A 23,068-nucleotide genomic window follows, 5' to 3' on the forward strand; every position below is an offset into this window, starting at 1 on the left:
TTACAATTTATGCGATCCATAGGAATCAGCGATGTTAAAAATGTAAACTTCTCCTCAGGGAAATGTATGGGAATCATCTTAAGATGATTCCCATACATTTCCCTGGGGAGAAGTTTACATTTTAAACTCCCATACATTTCCCTGAGGAGAAGTTTACATTTTTAACATCGCCGATTCCTATGGATCACATAAATTGTAATTCTTCGAAACATATGTCGGAATAAAGTATGCAGTTATAACATGCGTTTTCTCCATTCCTTAATTTTTATATATATATATACACACATACATATTTGCATATACATACATATATATATTGATATATACATACATATATATTGATATGCACATACATGTACGTACACACACACACACACACATTCACATCCATTCGTAGATTCTTTCTAGCAAAGATTTATCATTCAAATGAACAGAAGAAAAATCATTGCTAGCTTTAGTGCAAGTTGTACAGATTTGATAATAACATAAATAACATACAATAATGTAAATCTTCCATATTTATATGCATTTTTATCATTAAAATTTATGTTAACTAAAAGCTATAATAATTAGGTACGCTCCTACTAAGAGCTAAGTTTATGTTACCTAATATCAGTATTTAACTTTTGTCATATGATTAAAGTTTTATGCCCCTGCTAGAATTGATTATAAGGATTCATATTAAATACCATTTACAGTAAAATAGAAATTTATTTGTGGCCAATATATTTGCCAACATGAGAATACTGCATGTGTTCTTTATGGCTGAATGGTCAAGAAGATCCCTTCACTATCATAAGGTCTTAGGTACAGTGTTGCATCTTGGGTAGGTACCTTGTACCTTAGCCTTGCATCAACCCAAGTCTTGAGAGAAAGATTTAGTTGGCAAAAATTATGCAGAACACTATCAGATGGCTTATACTTATAATTTAAAGATCTAGTCTTATCACTCCATGACACACCATGGTTTTTCTTAAAGGTTATGCTAAAGGGACATGTGTTGGTGGAATACTCAGCCCCTCAAAAATTCAAAGAACAAATTGTTCAGTTCATTCAAACTAGCAAAGTTTCATTTAATTACTTATGTATGAATGTATGTTTCTAAATAAATTAACCGAGAACAAAGCAACATTAGCATAATATATTGTAAAATTCTTAAACTTTTGTCAAAAACATATTTTTAAATTTGCAATTTTTAAATTATGTTTATTTTTAAAACATTTTACTAAATTCATTTGATAATGCAACAGTTATAAAAGCACAAAAAATACCAGAAAATAAAACAATTTCTCAACAAAATGATAAGCTAAAATTTGAATAATAAAATTAAATTTAAATAGTTCAAAACTCAATTATGTTATATTAGTTTCAAGATATTTCGTAGAAGTTGATACTGAAAAACATTAATGTTTAAATTTCTTAACTTATAAACCAAGCAATATTGAAAAGAACTGGCTCTAACACATTTATTATAAATGCATTTGCATGCATACAACCCAAACTTCTATCCAAAGGTTCTACTTCTTATCATCTGACTCACAACTGCAGTTCATTAACATATAGCTAAGTGCACAACTACAGTAGCAGTTACACCGGAACACAACATCGAGATACATGTCACTACTTACATACTGTGGAAATGATGGATTAAACAATGAAGGTAAATTTCACTATTTTGTCTTTTCTTATTTTGTGGCAGTTTTGGTGAATAGCAATTGACTATCTAGATAAAAGAATATAAAAATCTAGCTGTAATTTCCACCATTACTGGGAATAGCAGTCAGAGGAAGACATATTTCCATAGCAGTTAGAATAATTACAAGACAGCCATTAATTTTTCTAACAAGGCATATATTTAATTGAATCTATGCTTTCTATATTACTTTAATATATTTATACATAATTCTGATGTTAAACTGGGTGGATTTAGTTATTAGGGAATAGTAAACAAGGTTGATCTGTTGTAATGTAACATTTGTACTAAATAAAAGTGTTAATTATTCTCTGTGTGTATATCTGCATATACATAATAATAAATTGGGGTAAATTTTAAATAAACAGGGGAAAATTTTAAGGAATCAATAAAATATCTCATTCTTTATCAAAATAAGTAAATACAAAATAAAAATAAAGAATTATTAAATCTACTTTCAGAAATGCACATTATGAAAAACAAACTATAGTGTTATATGGTGCAATATTTATTTATAATGATAACTTCATGGCTACAATTTTGGAATAGAATCTCTTTTGATGCAATTATTTAAATAACTAATAATACCCTCATTTTTTTAGTTAATTATATCACTTGTTTATAGACCATGCCTGTTGTAAAAATATACAAATAGAAAATGTCTCACTTAGCAGCATCCACCTATTATATATGATACTGTAATTTATATTGATATGTTTAAGATGAATAAAAGACATGTACATAAGTCTACATTAATTTTGAGAAGATTATGACTGCAAGAAAATTTTGTGACTTATCTTCGTTGAGTTCTGACTTTGATGTAGTCATGTACATTCTTGTCATAAGAAAGTAAACTTTACAACTAGAAACCTACAGAAAGTAAGCTAAACAGCTATGTATATTATAATACTTTTAAAATGACATAAGAATGATTCAAATATAACATGCACAATTGGAGAAAATTTTTTTAATTATTTATATATACTATCCATTTCCTTAAGCAATGTTTTTATAACACTGCACATGCATAAAATGACCAAAATATTTAATTATTTTATTTGATATGTAAACATGGCAGTTTCAGAAATTAAAGTCATTCTATAAGATAACCACAAGGCTATAGTGTATCCAGGCTTTTTGAGGTATTTAAGAAATTGAGAGTAGTGGATGGTAGTTCATTGCAGAGTTAACTTCCAGTTGCCACTGGCTCTCTTTTCTGCTGAGTGAACGGGAGCAATGTGAAATGAAGCGCTTTGCTCAAGGACACGACATGCAACCCAGTTCAAAAATTGTACTTATGACCAAATGAGCATGAAATTAATATGTAAATCACAAGGGTATGTGCTTTCACATACTGATATGTGGAACAATGGAGAAAAAGACATCCACTCAACCATTATACAACATATAAATGTATGCAGTTTATATCCTATCAAAGTCATCATAGTGTGTCCATGACAAAGACTCTTGTACTGTAAAGCAAGAACAACTCATAGCTTTAACCATTGGTTGTTCTGTAAACTAGATCAGTGGTCATAGCTTGCATTGCTGATTTCAACTCCTTCTGAAGGCACCAGAGAATCCATTCCAGTACTTATTAAAATTAGGGACTCCAATCATATCAACCCATTTTGGACAAAAGATGTGATTATGACTTGCATATAATGGCAACTGGGCAACATTCCATTCCATATTTAACTTGTCTTTCAAAAACATCAGCTACTAGATGAATACCTTTCTTAGCCACTACAACTTGGAGTTGTTAAACTTCTAGAAGAACAGCTCAAGTTCTTCAATGCACTCTAGAAAAATACCAAAAGAACTTACTTGTCCCAATACAAAATTATTTTTACTATTGTTATTCCATCATTTTTCCCATTACTTTCTCCTACTGCTGCTAATTTTATTCCAAAACCTCCACCTTCTATTCCATCTTCCAAATTTACGAACCTAACAATCTTACTCACCCTATTATATCCACTTATAGTTGTTCTAATTCAAATTCTCTCAAAACATCTAAAAAATCTTATATCAGCTTTTGTTTCCTGTCCATCCCCCAACATCACAAACACTAATCACACCATCAGTTTTTCATCTATTCTTCTTTCGAACTTCTCTTCATTCATCATGATTATGACCATCATCATCGTCATTTAACGTCTCCTTTCCATGCTGGCATGGGCTTGGATGGTTTAACTGAGGACTGGCAAGCCAGGAGGTTGCACCAGGCTCCAATTTGATTTGGCAAGGTTTCTATAGCTGGATGCCCTTCATAACACCAGTGACTCCAAGAGTGTATTGGGTACTTTTTACGTGCCACCAGCATGGGAGCCATTCAGGGAGCATTGGCATCGACCATGCTCAAATGGTGCTTTTTACATGCCACTGGCAGCACTAGCATCGGTATTAAATCCCTATTACTTTCATCCTTACAATGATAACCTGTCAAACTTACAAAACATCTTTGATACCTGCTCAGCTCTCATACCCAGCACCATCACTTCCCACTTACATTTTTCATTAATAATCTCAATGCTGCACAAGAATTTAACCTCACTACTTTGGACATTTTCGTCAGTTTCCGTGATACCTCTGTCACAGTCAATAGCATCTTCATTTCCATTTCTGCATCTTAAACATTCTTAAAATCAATGAGGGAATCACAACATGGTTATTCATTCTAGACCTAGCAGCCAAATCTACACTAAAATACTTCCTACAGTCTTAAAGCTTACTGTAGATAATGTAATCCAGAGTACTGTATTCCTAAATAAATTAAAAAATAGATAGTCATGGCTTGAATGCCTTCATCACAGATTTGCTTGTTCAAAGCCATCTTAGAGCTAAAGAATAACAACAAATCCAGATATTCACTCCTACATCTATTGAATTTTCTTCTCATCTCACTTCACACCCAAATTCCCCCATTTGTCTTATATAGGTTTAGTGATTTAGTAGTAAGTACTCAAAAGTATGTTTGTATAACAAGACTTTTATGTTATAATTTATACCATATAATTATTTGATTGAAAATATACTCTGTTGCCATTTGTTGGCAAAACAATTCATTTCATTTCATACATGCAGTGATTAACAAATAAAAAGAATATATTTGAAATGATTTTTCTACACCAACAAGTATCTTCAATCTATAAAACACATAATAATGATACTGCTTATTTTATGTAATTTTAAAGTCATTCTTTTCTTATTTTCAGGTATTGTTAATTTTGAAAATAAATGAAAAACAAAGAAATGACAAGGACAAGTTTGCTGGTATGTATTTTATACCAAGTACTGTCTCTCATTGTCTCAATAGACATCATTTACCATGTCAATGAAGAAGGCGCTCCTCAAACCTATATAGGAGACATTGCTATTGACTCAAACTTATCACACCCTCTTACACATCGTCAGGATACTCTCATTACATTTACACAACTACGAAGGAAAGTGGCTAGTGGTTCTCAATTATTCAATGTCACCAACTCTGGGAAACTATACACTACACAAACATTGGATACTGAGTCTTTGTGTACATACAACAAAGAATGTTTTAAAATTGTTAAAGTTGCAGTGAGGAAAGCAGAAACATTTATTACGGTTTTAAGGATAAAAGTCATCATAGAAGACATTAATGATCATCAACCAGAGTTCCCAGAGGATCTAATTAAAATAGAATTTGGTGAAACTGATGCAAAAGGATCGACAAAATCAATACCAAATGCTGTGGATAAAGACATTGGTCTTCTTAATTCTAAGATCACATATACACTCAAAGACAAAAGTAAGAAATTCTCATTATCTATATCTAATGAATTTGATGGAATGAATATATTGGAAATTATACTTGAAGAAAAATTAGACAGAGAATTAAAAGACACATACATGTTACAGTTGCTTGCAAAAGATAGTGGCTCCCCACCAAAACAAGGTATTCTGAACATAGAAATCTCTGTTACAGATGTCAATGATAACAGACCTATGTTTTCTCAACAAACATACAATATTTCTATCAGTGATACACATCATATCACCTCTCCTGTTTTTGTTTTATCAGCAACAGATTTAGATTCTGGTCAAAATGGTGACATCACTTATAACTTTCACCAAAAAACAAGGCCTTACATTAAAACAAATTTCAAACTGAAACCAAATGGAGAGATCCTTCTAAATGAGAATTTTTACAGAAATAAGCAGCAAATATATAAATTATATATTGAAGCAAAAGATAAAGGAAGACCATCTTTAAGTTCTACTGCCACACTAATTATCAATGTAATAAGCAATCAAAATAATGCTCCAATTATAGATATAGATTTTGTATCCCCTTTAACAGAGAGTTCTACAGCTATTTCAGAAGCAAGTAAAATTGGGAGTTTTATAGCTTATGTTATGGTCACTGACACTGATAGTGGACCTAATGGACAAATTAAATGCAATATTCATCATAAAATGTTCCAGCTTTCTCATATGAGTTCTAAAGAATATAAAATATTGGTCAAAGAACCTCTTGACAGAGAAATTAAAGACCACTATGGCGTTTCTATTGAATGTCATGACTTGGGATCACCTCCATTAAAGACTAAGAAACAGTTCTCTGTCAAAGTAACTGATGTCAACGATGTAGAACCACATTTTACCAAAGAGACATTCCAATTCCTCACCTATGAAAACCAGAAAGTTGACTTCCCTATTGGCTTCATCAATGCTACAGACCCTGATCTTGGAGATGGAGGTCAACTTACATATTCTATCATCAATGATAACAACAATCATAACATTCCTTTCCAACTGACAAAATATGGATTTATTTCTACATCACAATCAATAGATCGAGAAGTGAAGGACATCTATAATTTACAGGTTTTAGTCAAAGACAATGGAATACCTTCTCTGAATAATACTGCCAATATTCTTATAGAGATTCTAGATAAAAATGATAATGCTCCATATTTTATCTTTCCTAAAAATGACCCTTACAATCTAGATGTCCACTACCATCCACACAGTAAGAAGGACATCACAATTCTGAAAGCATCTGACAAAGACACTGGAAACAATGCTTTCCTCACATATGGAATACTGAGATCCAATGATAAAAACCTGTTTACAGTGAACTCACACACTGGTGTGTTATCTTTCTCTCGCACAGTTTACCAAAATGATGCAGGAACATATGAGCTGCAGTTTATAGTGAAAGACGGTGGTACTCCAGTTCAATCAGCAACAACTGCTATCATACTAACACTGTTTGTTAGTAATGATACATCTCCAATGTTGACTGCTGTCCACTCAAAGTCTGGTAACAACCTTAATATGACTTGGATAATTATCATTGTAGCAGCAGCTGTAATACTGTCTGTGGCTATTGTAGTGTCAATAACACTATGTGTTTTCAGATGTATCAATCACATTAATAATTCATCTACAACAACTGATAATCCAAAATTTCTTTCAAGGACTGAAATGAGGCAAATATTGTATCAGACTAATAATCCTGTTGCAATAACTAGAAATGCAGAAGACATATTTAACAGAAATCTTCAATCAATAAACCCAAAATGCTCTTATTACTCAGACATGAAGCAGTCAGCTAATGAATGGAAATTCTCAACTACCCCCAGAAAATTACCACCAGTCCCAATGGTATGTATTCTTGTTAAAATAAACTGTTTATGAAGTTATCTTTACAAAGAGGAGTAAGGTTTTTTGATATTGTTTAAGCACATGTCAACCCTGATGGGAACAGACAAATCTGTGGTCAAAGTCAAGACCTTCTCATCTTTTTTGCATGGTATATTCAGGATCGAAGTGTTCAGTTCCTAAAAGAATGTGATGTAATTTGAAGGAGGGTTTACTTGCTATTTCTAGCTGGTCAAGCAACCCTATATCCAGGTTACGATGTAGATTATGCATATAGGAGATTGTAATAATTTAAAGTGAGGTAATCCATTAGAAGTGAGATTTTGGTACTGCTTGTCATTAAGAAAAGTAAATATGTAACCCCAATGTTGACTTTGAAGTATATGGTACTATGCCAAGGAAATAATAATAATATGTGAAATTCAGTCTCTCTTATAAAGACAAAACAGTAGTTAGAATTCATACTTTTAGCTCTAATGTCTGTATGTATTTATAATTTTAAATGACCGAACTCTTATAGCTATGATAGTGTTACTATACTTCAGAATGTGATGTGCACCATTGGTAACATTTCAAAATGAATCTTTGATTCATTACTATAAAACAGAACAATATCTTAGCTTGATTTTGGTTCTATAACTTTAAAAGTCTTCTATTAGTTTTAATTTAGGTATTCAATTGAGGTCCAGAAAATTCATGCCAACAATATATTGAGCAAAGACTTAAATTTTTAAGGAAGGCTTCCAGTGCACATGCAGATTTGTAGAGAAATAATGAAATGATTATTAATATAATATGAAATAATAAGGTGGTGAGCTAGCAGAATCATTAGCATACCAGGCAAAATTCTTAGCAGCATTTTGTCCATTTTTATGTTCTGAGTTCAAATTATTTCGATAATTAAAAATATTCTCACCCTGATAAACTGGATTGAGCTGAATATCAAAGATTAATATTAATTGTATGTTATACATTATGAATGTAATACTTTCAATTTATATTATTTTCTTTTCTTTTTTTTTTAGCATTGTAATGAGGATGAGACAATGAGTTCATCTGAACAAAAATGTTATAACAGCAGTATTATGACATCAAATAACCTGAATGATACATTATCTTCTCATAAAGAACGGAAATGTGGTTGGAGTGATGGAGACATTACACATCAAACATCTGGAGCATCAGGTAAATACAAAATAAATCATAAAATTGCAACAAGAATGTTAATGACATGGGAAAATGAATATCATAAGGAAATTGTTGTTTTTTTATAATGGAGAGTGAAATGTAGTATTCTGACCCATGTAGGGCAGTAACCCTGAATAAGAACTAATGTAGATCGTAATGACACATCCAATTTATGCCAGCATTGAAAGAGGTTGAAAATGATAAGAGAACTTCATAGAATTATTATTTTCACAGGAACAGAAAAATCATACACAATTAGTAGCTTCTCTAAAATTTTTATACATACATGTATCTTTCTCAACCCTGATCATTAGTAATTTTCATATACTTTTTCAGAATATGGCAACTACCGACCAAATATACTCCCGACCCCAAAGACTGTACAAGAGCAAGAAACGTATCTGGAGCCAGTATAATGCAAACACAGTAACATCAGATTTACTTTTTAATAACCAAAGAATCAACCCCTCAAATAATTCAATAGTGTATTAATAACATTCCATATAGCACTGTTTTCAATTAATCTTTTATTGAAAACTCTTTAACAAATACTGAAGTTATAATTTTCCAATGAAGGTCATAGGGCTGATGCTAATTTTGGTGAGGTTTTCACTACTTTTTATTAAGTAAAGTATTTTTAGTATTAGCATTATATTATACATTGATAATACTAATAGATTTCAGTAGAGCTATATTGTGATGAATGAAAATAACTGCAGCAACTCTTTTCTTGAAACTGGAATACAAGTATCCTGAGACAAGGTACATAACTCTTCTAGAGCTTCAAATACTGAAGCAGTATGCCGTCTTTACATTCTGAGTTTAAATTCCGCCAAGGTCGACTTTGCCTTTCATCCTTTCATCTTTTGTGTACTGGGGTCGATGTAATCGACTGACCCCCTCCCTAAAAATTTCGGGCCTTGTGCCTAGAGTAGAAAAGAATATATATTTTCCTTTGATGACATTTTACCTGTCAAGAGCAAAACATGACTTTCTGCATATATATATATATATATATTCTTCCATTTGACAGCATGAATTTCCACATTTTCAAACAGACTTCAAACTAAGAAGATAATGCCTAAATATGGCACTAAAATAAAATGACAAAAAATCATAGAATCAAGCTCAATGATTTTAAAACTATGGACATAATAATTTTTTACATGAGAATTATAGAAGGCAATCTTTATATAAACATAGATGAGTAGATATGCCTCTAGCAAAGATATTGGTAAAGTAAAGGAAAATGAATCTACACTATTCTTCTTCTTAACATTAAAATTATCTTTCAAATATAGCATTTTATCTAAATATCATTGCATTTATTTATTATTGTATAGGTTTTGTTGGAAGAAATGTTAATGTATCAAATGTATCTAGCCTTATTACAAATGAGATATGAAAAGCAATCCCAAATACACATAACCACACATACATTCACATATTAAATATATTTTAAAAACATTTTAAATACATTTATGAATTCACATTTCATTGGAACTCATTTTTGAAATATGACTGCAATTTGTGAACAACAGCAGCAGTTACAGAAGAAGACTCCTACGAGATACATGTTTTTCTTCTTTTACGACAACAACAAAAGATTAAACAATGAAGGTAAATCTATTTTTATATATATACTGTCTTTTCTCATCTCAGATAATCTTTGGAGAGCAAAGTTCTTTTCATAGCTTTTAAAACAGGATAATAGCTAAAACATTTCTCATACACACACACACATATATGAACATGAACAAATATATTTATTCATACAAATATATATATATATATATATATATCATCATCATCATCATCATCATCATCACCATCATCATCATTTAACGTTCATTTTCCATGCTGGCTGGGGTTGGGCAGTGTGACTGAGGACTGACAAGCCAATAAGCTGCACCAGGCTCCAATCTGATCTGGCAAGGTTTCTACAGCTGGATGCCTTCCCTAATGCCAACCACTCCAAGAGTGCAGTGGGTGCTTTTTATGTGCCACCAGAACAGGAGCTGGTCAGGTAGCACTGGCATCAACCACATTCAGATGGTGCTTTTTACATGCCACCAGCACATCAGCCAGTTGGGAGGCACTGGCATTGATCACATTTGGATGGTCCTTTTTACATGCCACTGGCATGGACAGCTAGTCAGGCAGCACTGGCATCGACTCATGCTTGAATGGTGCTTATTATGTGCCACCAGCATAGTGCCAGTCAGGCAGCAGCATCACTGGCATTGGCCACAACTACGATTTCAATTTTGATTTCGATTTTACTTGATTCAATAGGTCTTGTCAAGTGTAGCATATTGCCCAACGATTCAAGGGTACTTTTAAACGGGCTGATTACGCAACAGTGGTATCAGCCATGGCTGTGATCTCACTTTACTTACCAGGTCTTCTCAATCACAGCATATCTCCAAAGGTCTCTCATTGCCTCTATGAGGCTCAACATTCAAAGGTCATGCTTCACCACCTCACCCCATGTCTTCCTGGGTTTCCCTCTTCCACAGGTTCCTTCCACTGTTAGGATGTGACACTTCTTCATACAGCTCTCCTCATCCATATGTAGCACATGACCATACCAGTGCAGACATCTCTCTTGCATACTACATCTGATGCTTCTTATGTCCCTGTACATGGCTCGCACAGCTCTCACTGTATTTATAATCATAAGTACAACATCCTAACCACTAAACTACACACCTCCACCATACATACATACATACATACATACATACATACATACATACATACATACATACATACATACATACATACATACATACATACATACATACATGCATGCATACATACATATATACATATAGATAAATATGGATGCATACATATATACAGATGCATATGCATGCATACATATAAACAGATGCATATTTTTTTATGGCTGGGCTCCAATGCAGGCCATTGCAACAAAGTTCACCTACCACACTTCTCAATCCAGCATCACTGCCTCAAGATCCTGGATATAATCCAGTCCAGTGTCTGCGATCAAGTTGTCAAAGTAAGTGTGACACCATTTTTCTCTTTTTACATCAAATTTCATATTATTTCTTTTTCTTTGAATTATGATTTTATTATTATTATTATCATCATCATCATAAGGTGGTAAGCTGGCAGAATCATTAGCACAAGTTCAAATTCTGCCATGGTCAACTTTGCCTTTCATTCTTTCAGGGTCAATAAAATAAAGGACCAATCAAGTACTGGAGTCAATAAAATCATCTTGCCCCTCCTCCTAAAATTATATATTATAATATTTATTCTTGGCTGTTTTTCATGTTAAGTATTTAATATGAACCATATGTTAACAAGATCGCTATCATCTTTGGAAATGAGTATTCATTCGTTCTATCAACTAAACTACCAGAAAATTGAATTAGCACGTAAATGATCGAATATTCCACAGACATGTGTGCCCTTGACATAGCCCTCAGGCAAATATCAATGTGACAGTGTGTAACACAAACTGGAACTTTGTATCATAAGTATAATCAATCCAATGGGTTTCTTCACATTTTCCATTGACCACCTGCCCAAGAGTAATACTGTTGTAATGAATCTTGAGTTATTATTGCATAGTGAACCATTGTCCATATAAAAACATTTCAAGTAATTTTTTTTTCATCTTATCTGTGTATTTTTTACAGCATTAAGATAAGAATGTGGCAATGAGTCCTGCTGATCAAAAATGTTACGGTAGTATTGAAACATCAAACAACCTTAGTGAGACATTACCCTGGAACAAAGAATGGAACTATGTCTAGAATAAAGGAGACATTAAAAATCAAGCAATGGGAGCATCAGGTAATAATGAAATAAACAAAAAAATTCAAACAACAAATAAAAATTTCCCTTAAGAAACATAACCTAGATATATTCAAATATTTGTCATGGAAACAAATTAAAACATCATTAAGTAGTTTCCCCTTATTCTTATATAATTTCCAGAATATAGCAAGTACCAGCCAAACATACCTCTGACACCAAAGAATGAACAAGAACAAGAAATCTATTCAGAGTTTATGTAGTGTAGTAATTATATCTTGCTTGTTTGGTTCTCATTAACAATAGAAAGAATTTCGATATAAATTATTTGTTTCAAGCAATAATGAGTACTGCTTAAGATAATATTCAATGGTTATAAAATTTAAACTTGATCATTTAAGGAAAAAATTCTTTTAAGATTCAATTAAGCATATTTTATTTATTTATTTATTTTTACTTTAAAACTTTTGATATTTCAATTAAAATCAAATATTGCCTAATTTTTTTAAAATACAGTAGATAAATAATATAAACTCAAAACATAAAATTGAAGATAAAATTTCTGTAAAATGGAAATGCATTATGTGAGTCTACGCAAATTATACAGTTAAAGTCAGTTGATGTTATCTTCATTTTTACATTAAAGTTTATCAATTATATATAATAATATATTGTGCATATACACGCACACACATAAACACATCATTAGTTAAGCATTTATGGTCCTGATTCTACCTCCCACTCCCTGATTCACACCAGCACACAGCTATTGTCAAACTACTACATCAACAAGCAGCTATTTTAATACTACTACTATAGCAGCAAAAGCAGGCTACACCAGTATGTATCTCTCTCTCAGAATCTAAAATGGGAAAAGGATTAACCAATGAAGGTATGTCTTTTTATATTAAATTGCTAATTTTTATTAAAATGAAATAATCTAAATTATTAACAGCTAAATTAGCTACCATGACATATATATATACACACACATAAAACTAAATAATATATGCATATTGGGACTAGAGCAGCAAAGATTAGAAAGATTTAACCATTATTTCCATAATTACCAATAATAGCAGCAATAACATAACCACCACTAAAAGGAAGGAATATTTCCTTCTCAGTTACAATTACCAAAACAAACTGACATCTAGACAGAAGGTACTAAATTAATAAACGTGTTATATATATTGCTATGACATGATTTTTACCCAAGCTCACAGATTTTTCACTGTGTATTTGGAAATAATGATTCCAAATAATATAATATTGATGTTTAAAGCATATTTGTGTTAGTTTGTGAATATGGAATAAATGAATGAATAATTCTATTATTTTTTAAAATATATTTTTAATTAAACATTGAATAGATTTATTATGATAAGACTTCTTACAAACCAGCAAGAACTCTATACCTGTTAGAAATAATATCCAAATCTCCCTTAAATTCTACCTTATTGACTTGCAAATTGAAGGGACACAGAAAAAGTAGTGCAGGGTATATATTGCCTGTAACAACATGAGATGGTGATGACATCAGAATACCTTTGATCATAGGTCTACTCTGTCAGGGAGAGAGATGGTTATGAAATCAGAATAGGTTCATCAATAGGATGGTTATGAGATCAGAATATCTTTAATCATAGGTCTGCTCTATCTGCTCTAAAAACAACTAACTTCTGTCTCATCAAACAAATCCCTTTTGATAAAGCAAAATATAGGAGCCAGATGCAAACTGAGTACAGATCTTCCTGAAATATTAAGTGATAATTACGAATCCCTCATAAAAACAATGTCTTTACTGATGATAATATGGATAATAATAAAGCAACTTAGATATTAAAAATTAACCTAGTTCGATATTCCAAACTGTCTTATAGAATGTTAGGATATATTTTTGCTTTTAACATTTTTTCATTGCTTAAAGATAAATGCTAAAACAACAAAAGCTTTTGCAGAATTTCAACATGAATCTGATACTTTTGATTCTAAATTAATTATAAAATAAATAACTGATATAATGCATTCTCATAAATATTCATTTCAATTAAAGTTAATTTACTACATAACAAATTGTATAAGTTTTTCAATATCTGAACATCAGAAAATACTTTTGTTAGATAATATGAGGTTCTTGAGAAGACCTGCCCATATCAGTGAAGCTGAGTTCTATAAGTGCTGAGTGTCCCACCCACACATAAGAAAACTTCTCACACACCCTGCCACAACAAACCAAACTACATCTCTTCTCTTCATCACATTTCCACTTTATGCACTAGGTTTACCTCCCACTCCCCAATCCTGTCCTCATGTATTATTGTTTCTCTGTATTATTGATATCCAGTAGCACCCAGTCTGTGTGTTCCACCCACATGTAACAAGAAAACTTTTCACACATCCTACCCCAACAAACCAATCTACATCTTTACACCACTTCTCTTCCTCACATTTCCTCCTTCATGCACTATGCCTACCTCTCACTCCCCAATCCTGTCCTCACAGCCTGGTTTTTCTGTATCACACTGCTATCTAATAGCCCACCCCACCTCTCACTCTATACCCAGGTTTTCTCCACTCACTTACCCTCTGCACTCTCTAATCATGTTTCTTTGACAATATCCTGCCACTTATATTGTGATTTTCAAACCTCAAGGATATGCTGTAGTACTTGCCACCATTTATATCTCTCTCTGCTTTTACTCAACCATCTCATTTTTATTTTGATCATCGTCCCTTGTGAGTATGCCCAGCAGTTTGCCACCATCTCTGTCCTGATATCTCCCATTCTCTCTCTCCTTCTCCTGCACTTCCCTCAGATTGGGTAACCATGTATTTCCTTTGCAGCAGCACACCTGTTTCTGTCCTCATTCCTGATCTCTCTCTCTCTCTCTCTCTCTCTCTCTATCTATCTATCTATCTATCTATCTATCTTTCTTTCTTTCTCCCTCCCCCACCAGCTGGGTAACCTTGTACCTCCTCTTACAGCAAGACACCGGTTTCTGTTTCACTATAGCCTTTCACCATCTGACACAAGATGACCTCCTCCAATACCCACTCCCCTCTCAAAAGATTTCTGTTTTGCAGGCTACTCAGTGACCCTGTTAGTGCAGGTGCCACTTAGAAAGCATCCAGTCCACACTGTAAAGTGGTTGGCATTTGGAAGGGCACCCAGCTGTGAAAACCTTGGCCAAACTGACCTCACTTGTGCCACGTAAAAAGTATTAAGTCCATTCTGTTGGGTCGTTGGTGTTAGGAAGGGCATCCAGCTGTAAAAATCTTGCCAAAACAGTCACAGATATCTGGTACAGGCTTCTGCCAGGCCGGCTCCTGTCAAACCATCCTACCCATGCTAGCATGGAAGGTGGACGTTAAACAATGATGATGATGATGAATAACTGAATTGAATTTTGTGTTTGTTATTTGAAGATAGAATGGTGAATACTTGCTTAAGTTTAAGCAAAAGAAAATGTACTTATACACAAAGTACTTAGATGAAGAGAGTATAAATGTGAGAACTCAGTAAGATGGTGCCTGTATCTCACTGATGCTTTAGTAAAGAATCACAATAGGATGTAGCCTTAATGAGAATACACCCTCTTCCATCTACTTCATACACAACATTTTATATAAACTCCTAAAATTTGAATTCTAATGTAAGCATACTTTGTGTCTTGCCTATGGATTTTGTCTTGACTTCAAGTTAATTAGAACATAAATTCTCATCCTTATGTTGAGGTTGATGATATTCATCAAATTCACTCAGATCATTTTAAAAGGAATCTATCTGTAGTTTAAATTACTATGAATTTCAAGAGATATAATTTATTTATTATGTGCTTTAGGTGTCCTTCACTTGACTAAGAGATAACTTTTGATGCAAAAATTCTGATAAAATAATAATGTAAGCAGTAAGTAAGTTAACACAACATTAACTATACTTTATTTCTGAACTACGTAAGCTATGTTAATATTTTGGTCATTCAATAGTGTCATACCCACAACTCGGTGCTAATTTTGCATTAATTCATCTCAATTTCATTATTTCAAATTTAAAAAAAAATTCATTAAATTTTAGTTTCATTCACCACTTCATGACATAAATTTCCAAAATAGTTCCCAATATTATTTTTGCAAAAAGAGGGGCAACACGTATTTCCCAAATATTAATTTGATGCTACAAATATTGTGGATAAATATCATAAATGTGAAGTGATCATTCATGTTGACTGTTTTAATCTAATAATAGAATTTCCATTTGTTTTTCAAGATACTGAGAGTCTGCAGGATTTGTGAAGAATCATAATGACAAAAGAGAGTGGCTTATTCATCTGTCTACTACATACTTTACTACACTGTGTTCTAAGTGTAGATATCACTTACCATGTCAACGAAGAAGATAGTCCTCACACTTACATAGGAAACATTGCTGCTGATTCTAACTTTTCTCAATCTCTCAAACATCATCAAGGAACTCCCATTACATTTACACAGTTGCAAAGAACAATGTCAATGGGATCTCACTTATTCAATGTCACTAATTCTGGGAAACTATACACTACACACACACTTGATGCTGAGTCTCTATGCATTTACAAAAAAGAATGTTTTAAAATTGTCAAAGTAGCTGTTAGGAAAGAAGAAGCATTCATAAAAATATTAAAGATAAAGATAATAATTGATGATATTAACGATAACCAACCAGAGTTTCCAGAAGATCAAATTAAATTAGAATTTGATGAAACTGAAGCAAAAGGTTCAACAAAATCAATACCAAATGCTGTGGATAAAGACATTGGTATTTTCAATTCTAACATCACATATGAACTGAAAGATAAAAGTAATACATTTATATTATCAATATTCAAAGAGTTTGATGGAATGAAAATACTTAAAATAGCACTAGAAGGTAAGTTAGACAGAGAATTAAAAGACACTTATATGTTACAGTTAGTTGCAAAGGATAGTGGTTCTCCTCCCAAAGAAGATACTCTGAACATAGAGATATCTGTTATTGATGTCAATGATAATAGACCTATGTTTTCTCAGCAGATGTACAACATCACAATTAGTGATACACATCATACATCTTCTCCTGTTTTTGTTTTATCAGCTACAGACTTAGATTCAGGTCAAAATGGTAATATCACATATAACTTTTATCAAAAAACAAGCTCTTATCTCAAAACACATTTCAAACTGAAACCAGATGGAGAGATATTCCTAAATGAGGATTTTTACAGAAATAATCAACAAAAATATAAATTATATATTCAAGCCAAGGATAGAGGAAAACCATCTTTAAGTTCTTCAGCCACACTAATTATCAATGTAATAAGCAATCAAAATAATCTTCCAAATATAAACATAGATTTTGTATCACCTTTAACAGTGAATTCTGCTGCTATTTCAGAAGCAAGTAAAATTGGGAGTTTTATAGCTTATGTTATGGTCACTGACACTGATAGTGGACCTAATGGACAAATTAAATGCAATATTCACCATAAAATGTTCCAGCTTTCTAATATGGGGTCTAAAGAGTATAAAATATTAGTCAAAGAACCTCTTGACAGAGAAACTATAGATCATTATGTTGTTTCTATTGAATGTCATGATATGGGATCACCTCCATTGAAGACTAAGAAACAGTTTTCTGTCAAAGTAACTGATGTCAATGATGTAGAACCACATTTTACCAAAGAGACATTCCAATTCCTCACCTATGAAAACCAGAAAGTTGACTTCCCTATTGGCTTCATCAATGCTACAGACCCTGATCTTGGAGATGGAGGCCAACTTACATATTCTATCATCAATGAGAACAAAAATGATAACATTCCTTTCCAACTGACAAAATATGGATTTATTTCTACATCACAATCAATAGATCGAGAAGTAAAAGACATCTATAATTTACAGGTTTTAGTCAAAGATAATGGGACACCATCACTGAATAACACTGCCAATATTCTTATAGAGATTCTAGATAAAAATGATAATGCTCCATATTTTATATTTCCTAATAATGATCCTTACAATCTAGATGTCCACTACCATCCACACAGTAAGAAGGACATCTCAATTCTGAAAGCATCTGACAAAGATTCTGGAAACAATGCTTTCCTCACATATGGAATACTGAGATCCAATGATAAAAACCTGTTTACAGTGAACTCACACACTGGTGTGTTATCTTTCTCTCGCACAGTTTACCAAAATGATGCAGGAACATATGAGCTGCAGTTTATAGTGAAAGACGGTGGTACTCCAGTTCAATCAGCAACAACTGCTATCATATTAACACTGTTTGTTAGTAATGATACATCTCCAATGTTAACTGCTGTCCACTCAAAGTCTGGTAACAACCTGAATATGACTTGGATAATTATTATTGTAGCAGCAGCTGTAATACTATCTGTGGCCATTGTAGTGTCAATAACACTATGTGTTTTCAGATGTATTAATCATATTAATAATTCACAAACAACAAAAAATAATCCAAAATTTCTTTCAAGGACTGAAATGAGGCAAATATTGTATCAGACTAACAATCCTGTAGCAATAACTAGAAATGCAGAAGACATATTTAACAGAAATCTTCAGTCAATAAACCCCAAAACTTCCTATTACCCAGAGATGGAACAGCCAGCCAATGAATGGAAATTCTCAACAACACCTAGGCGATTGCCACCAGTTCCACAGGTAAGATATTTATTTCCCATAGTTTTATTTAGGTAGCAATCATTATTATAATTTTTGTGAAATTTGTCCTTCTGTAACATAATTTCTGGTGTGTTTACAACTACCCCTCCTCTCTTTCTCTCTCTCTCTCTCTCTCTCTCTCTGTATGTATGTGTTGGCACTCCGTCGCTTACGACGTCGAGGGTTCCAGTTGATCTGATCAACGGAACAGCCTGCTCATGAAATTAACGTGCAAGTGGCTGAGCACTCCACAGACACGTGTACCTTTAACGTAGTTCTCGGGGATATTCAACGTGACACAGTGTGACAAGGCTGACCCTTTGAATTACAGGCACAACAGAAACAGGAAGTAAGAATGAGAGAAAGTTGTGGTGAAAGAGTACAGCAGGGTTCGCCACCATCCCCTGCCGGAGTCTCATGGAGCTTTAGGTGTTTTCGCTCAATAAACACTCACAACGCCCGGTCTGGAAATCGAAACCGCGATCCTATGACCACGAGTCCGCTGCCCTAACCACTGGGCCATTGCGCCTCCTATGCATGTATGTATATATATATATATATATATGTGTATATACACAAACACATTTCTTAAAGACATTTAGTTAACTTATTAAGAAACTTCTTACTTTCAAAAGTATTAGTTTTTTTTTTCTTTAACTCTGCTAAATGTTTTTAATAGTCATGTTGAGAAATTTAAATGCATTTATCTGCATACATACATTCATACATATTGAGAGACAGACAGATAATAGTATTGTTATATTTGTATGAATGTGTCCATGTGAATGCATATGTGTGTGCCATTATATAGAGAAAGAGGGAGGAGAGAAAGAAATGTGATAGAGAAAGAAAGAATGGTAATTCATATTTTTTCATATAAACTTGTAAGAAGCAACTTATTTTAAAAGATCAACTGCCCAGAACCAGCTAGAAATATTGATAATTTCTGTTATGTTAGTGACCTAACCAGCAGTGGAGGTGAGTGTTGTGAAAATATAGGAACCAAAGGAAAGGCAGGTGGAAAAGTTCAGGCAGCAATTATCTTGGCAACAAAAGTCTTCCTAACGGAGTGAAGGGCAGTTTCTATGATGCTTGGGTATGAAGTGTGAAATTGCATTGTTATGTAATATGGGTAGAAGATGTGAAGGCTGGAAAGAAATGTGGTGAACATACCTTTTTGAATGTGTTATGAGTATAAATGAGAGAATGGATGCGCTAATGGAAAAATGAGCATAAAAAGAATCAGCTGTGGTATGTAGCGGGGAAGACTATAATGGTATAGATACATGAGACATAAGATGGATGACAATTAAGGGAATGAAACTAAGGGATCCAAGTGGAAGAATTCTGCTGAAGAAGAAGACCTTTCAAAGGAGATTATGATGGACCATAGCCAGTGTTAGGATATGCTGGAGATGAAACATCTAACTCATGTAAGCATAGAAAAATTAATGTCAAATGTTGATAATGATAAAGGCACTGTATTCTGTATCTTCTATCTTTCCATGTTCCTTATAGTTGCATTGGAGATAGGGTATACAAATATACTTTGTGCATCAAGTTGTAATGTAAAAACTTCATATAACTTGTTCCAAGTAACTTTCATGATTATTATTATCTGACAGCATTACAATAAGGATGTGGAAGAGAGTTCAACTGAACAAAAATGTTTTAATGCCAGCATTGTGACATCAAACAATCTAAATGATACACTACCCTCTCTTAAAGAACGGAACCGTGGGTGGAGTGAAAGTGACATTACATCTCAGAAATCTGGAGCATCAGGTAATTATATAGTAATTCAGAACATTCTAATTGAAATTATATAGTAATTCAGAACATTCTAATTTATGAAAGTAACAAATTTAATAAATAAATTCTGTAAATGAACTCCATAAATGAATTCAATAAATGAAATGAAATTTTATTATTTAGTAAAACAAAAAATAATTCAAAATAGCTTTTAGCATTTTAAAATAGTTAATGTTAGATTTTATTTCTAAGAAACAAAGAATCATATAGATTTAGTAAACAGTTTTACAAATGTACATGTCTCATGGAAAACAATACAGTAAACTACGTTTTTATATATTTTTCAGAATACAGTAACTATCGACCAAACATACCTCCTACACCAAAACATGATCAAGAACAAGAAACTTATCTAGAGCCTGTATAGCATGCAATCAATACATCATTAGTACTTCTGAAAAATAATGCAAAATAATCTCCCCAAAATTTTATCATTTTCTCAAACAATATTCAATTCAGTAAGATGAATGGTTTATAAATATTATTTTCCTTAATTAACATAGAATCTAAATAGCACTTGATAGCATTCCTGTAAGTCTGTAACTTCAGTTGAATTTTATTCATTATAATACAAATTAAGGTGGTGAGCTGGTAGAACCATTAGTGCACCAAGAAAAATGCTTAGCAGCATTTCGTCTCTCTTTACATTCTAAGCTCAAATTCCATCAAGGTTGATTTTGCCTTTCATCCTTTCAGGATGCACTGGGGTCAATGTAATTGACTTAACCCCTCCCCAAATTTGCTGGCCTCATGCCAAGATTTGAAACCAATATATAATACAAATTATAGATAATGTTCAATTTATATACACATTATTTGAGAAAAGAATGTAATTCTAAAATATTTTGCTTAAAAAGTAATAGCAAAGGTATATTTTATCCACATACTATCAATTCCTTTCTCACCTTTCATGATCAGAACTATTTATCAATAAGTGATTAACATGAAAAGAGAGGGAGTGGATGTTGTAACTCTTTTTTTTTTTTTTTTTTTTTTTTTTTTTTTTTCTGAGAGAATTATTGGAAAGATAGGTGAAGTGAAGTGAAGTGAAGTGAACTAGTTAAGTTTAGGAGCTGATGCTAGTTCAAGGACTGTTTTTAAGATTTTGTCTTCTACTTTAAGAAACTTAGGTATTTTTTTTAAATTACATTTTGTAATTTGAAAATTGTAATTGTAAAAATGAAAAGTAAAATACTTTATTAAATAATGGTTAGAGTAAAAAAATTGAAGTTAAAATCTACTGAAGAAAAATAGCACCATTTTATTTACTTCGTAAAATTTTTATAAGCTACTTTCATAAATTTAGCCATACATACAAATTGACAGTACTCAAGATACTGTTTCAGCTTCACACCAATTATTATGTACCAATCTACCTGGAGAAAAAAAATGGCTGAACTTAGGTTCTTGGGGAGAGAATGCAGCTCCTTAATTCATATGATAGAAATGATTATATCATTTAGAACAATAAAATTCTCCAAGATCTTAAGATTTAAAGAATAAACAAAAGTAGATGATTTCCTTCATAACCTTGCAGGTGGCTGATCAAAATCAAGTCTAAATTAAAAAGAGAAAAAGAACATACATACAACCACACACATACATATCTATGTACATGTGTATGTATTCATTGCTTTTTGCTACTCTATCCTACTGCCTGATTCACAATTCCAGTTCATCAATATATTGCTATTGCAAAATCACTGCTACACAGGAATACTATACCAGGATACATGTCTAGTTACATACTGTAACAACAATGGATTGGGCAATGCAGGTAAGTCTTACTAAATTGTAATTTTGATTTGCTATATTTTCAGATATGCATCTTTTAATATTGAAACACAATAGATATATAACTAAAATTAAGTGTACAAGTCATTAAGAAAAAATTGCAGGATCTAATTGTGGACATATGATGCATATTAACGAAGACAGGTGTATAAAGAAGTGCTAATTGCTTAAAGTGTATAGCACCAGTGAAAGAGGAAGACCCAAGAAGACAAGGGATGAAGTAGTGAGGGCTGATCTCAAAATATTGGACCTCACAGAGGAAATGACAATGAAGCTAGATGCCTGGTGATATGAGGTTCTTGAGAATCCTCACCCACCTCATCTTCTATTCCTCACATCTCTTCTTCTTCATGTTGTACACTTATATCTCCCTCCTGCAGAAGATGATGATGATTTAAGTGTAAACTGATGTTGGGTTGCATTCTTTCTCGTCAAAAAGTA

The 23,068-nt window shown here is 32.6% G+C and overlaps 2 protein-coding genes across 2 annotated transcripts in view; both read left to right on the top strand.

The window, feature by feature from the left end:
• The window catches only part of LOC128249425 (uncharacterized), a 79,280-nt gene that overhangs the window by 51,669 nt on the left and 4,543 nt on the right, over nt 1-23,068 (top strand). Inside the window, exons 19-26 of the mRNA XM_052972999.1 lie at nt 5,013-7,342; nt 8,365-8,524; nt 8,864-8,924; nt 11,455-11,555; nt 12,503-12,572; nt 16,618-19,021; nt 20,647-20,806; nt 21,121-22,610. Of these exons, the coding sequence (XP_052828959.1) occupies nt 5,013-7,342; nt 8,365-8,524; nt 8,864-8,924; nt 11,455-11,555; nt 12,503-12,572; nt 16,618-19,021; nt 20,647-20,806; nt 21,121-21,200 (5,366 nt within the window). The 3' untranslated portion in view covers nt 21,201-22,610. The remainder of the gene's footprint in view (nt 1-5,012; nt 7,343-8,364; nt 8,525-8,863; nt 8,925-11,454; nt 11,556-12,502; nt 12,573-16,617; nt 19,022-20,646; nt 20,807-21,120; nt 22,611-23,068) is intronic.
• LOC106867370 (putative protocadherin beta-18) lies at nt 219-12,357 on the top strand. The gene is made up of 5 exons (XM_014912224.2): nt 219-1,660; nt 4,912-7,342; nt 8,365-8,524; nt 8,864-10,147; nt 12,202-12,357. Exons 2-4 carry the CDS (start codon nt 4,934-4,936, stop codon nt 8,941-8,943), a joined length of 2,649 nt encoding a protein of 882 aa, XP_014767710.1. The 5' UTR covers nt 219-1,660; nt 4,912-4,933; the 3' UTR covers nt 8,944-10,147; nt 12,202-12,357.

This window comes from Octopus bimaculoides, chromosome 14 (assembly GCF_001194135.2).
Source record: "Octopus bimaculoides isolate UCB-OBI-ISO-001 chromosome 14, ASM119413v2, whole genome shotgun sequence".
Taxonomy (NCBI): Eukaryota; Metazoa; Mollusca; class Cephalopoda; order Octopoda; family Octopodidae; genus Octopus; species Octopus bimaculoides.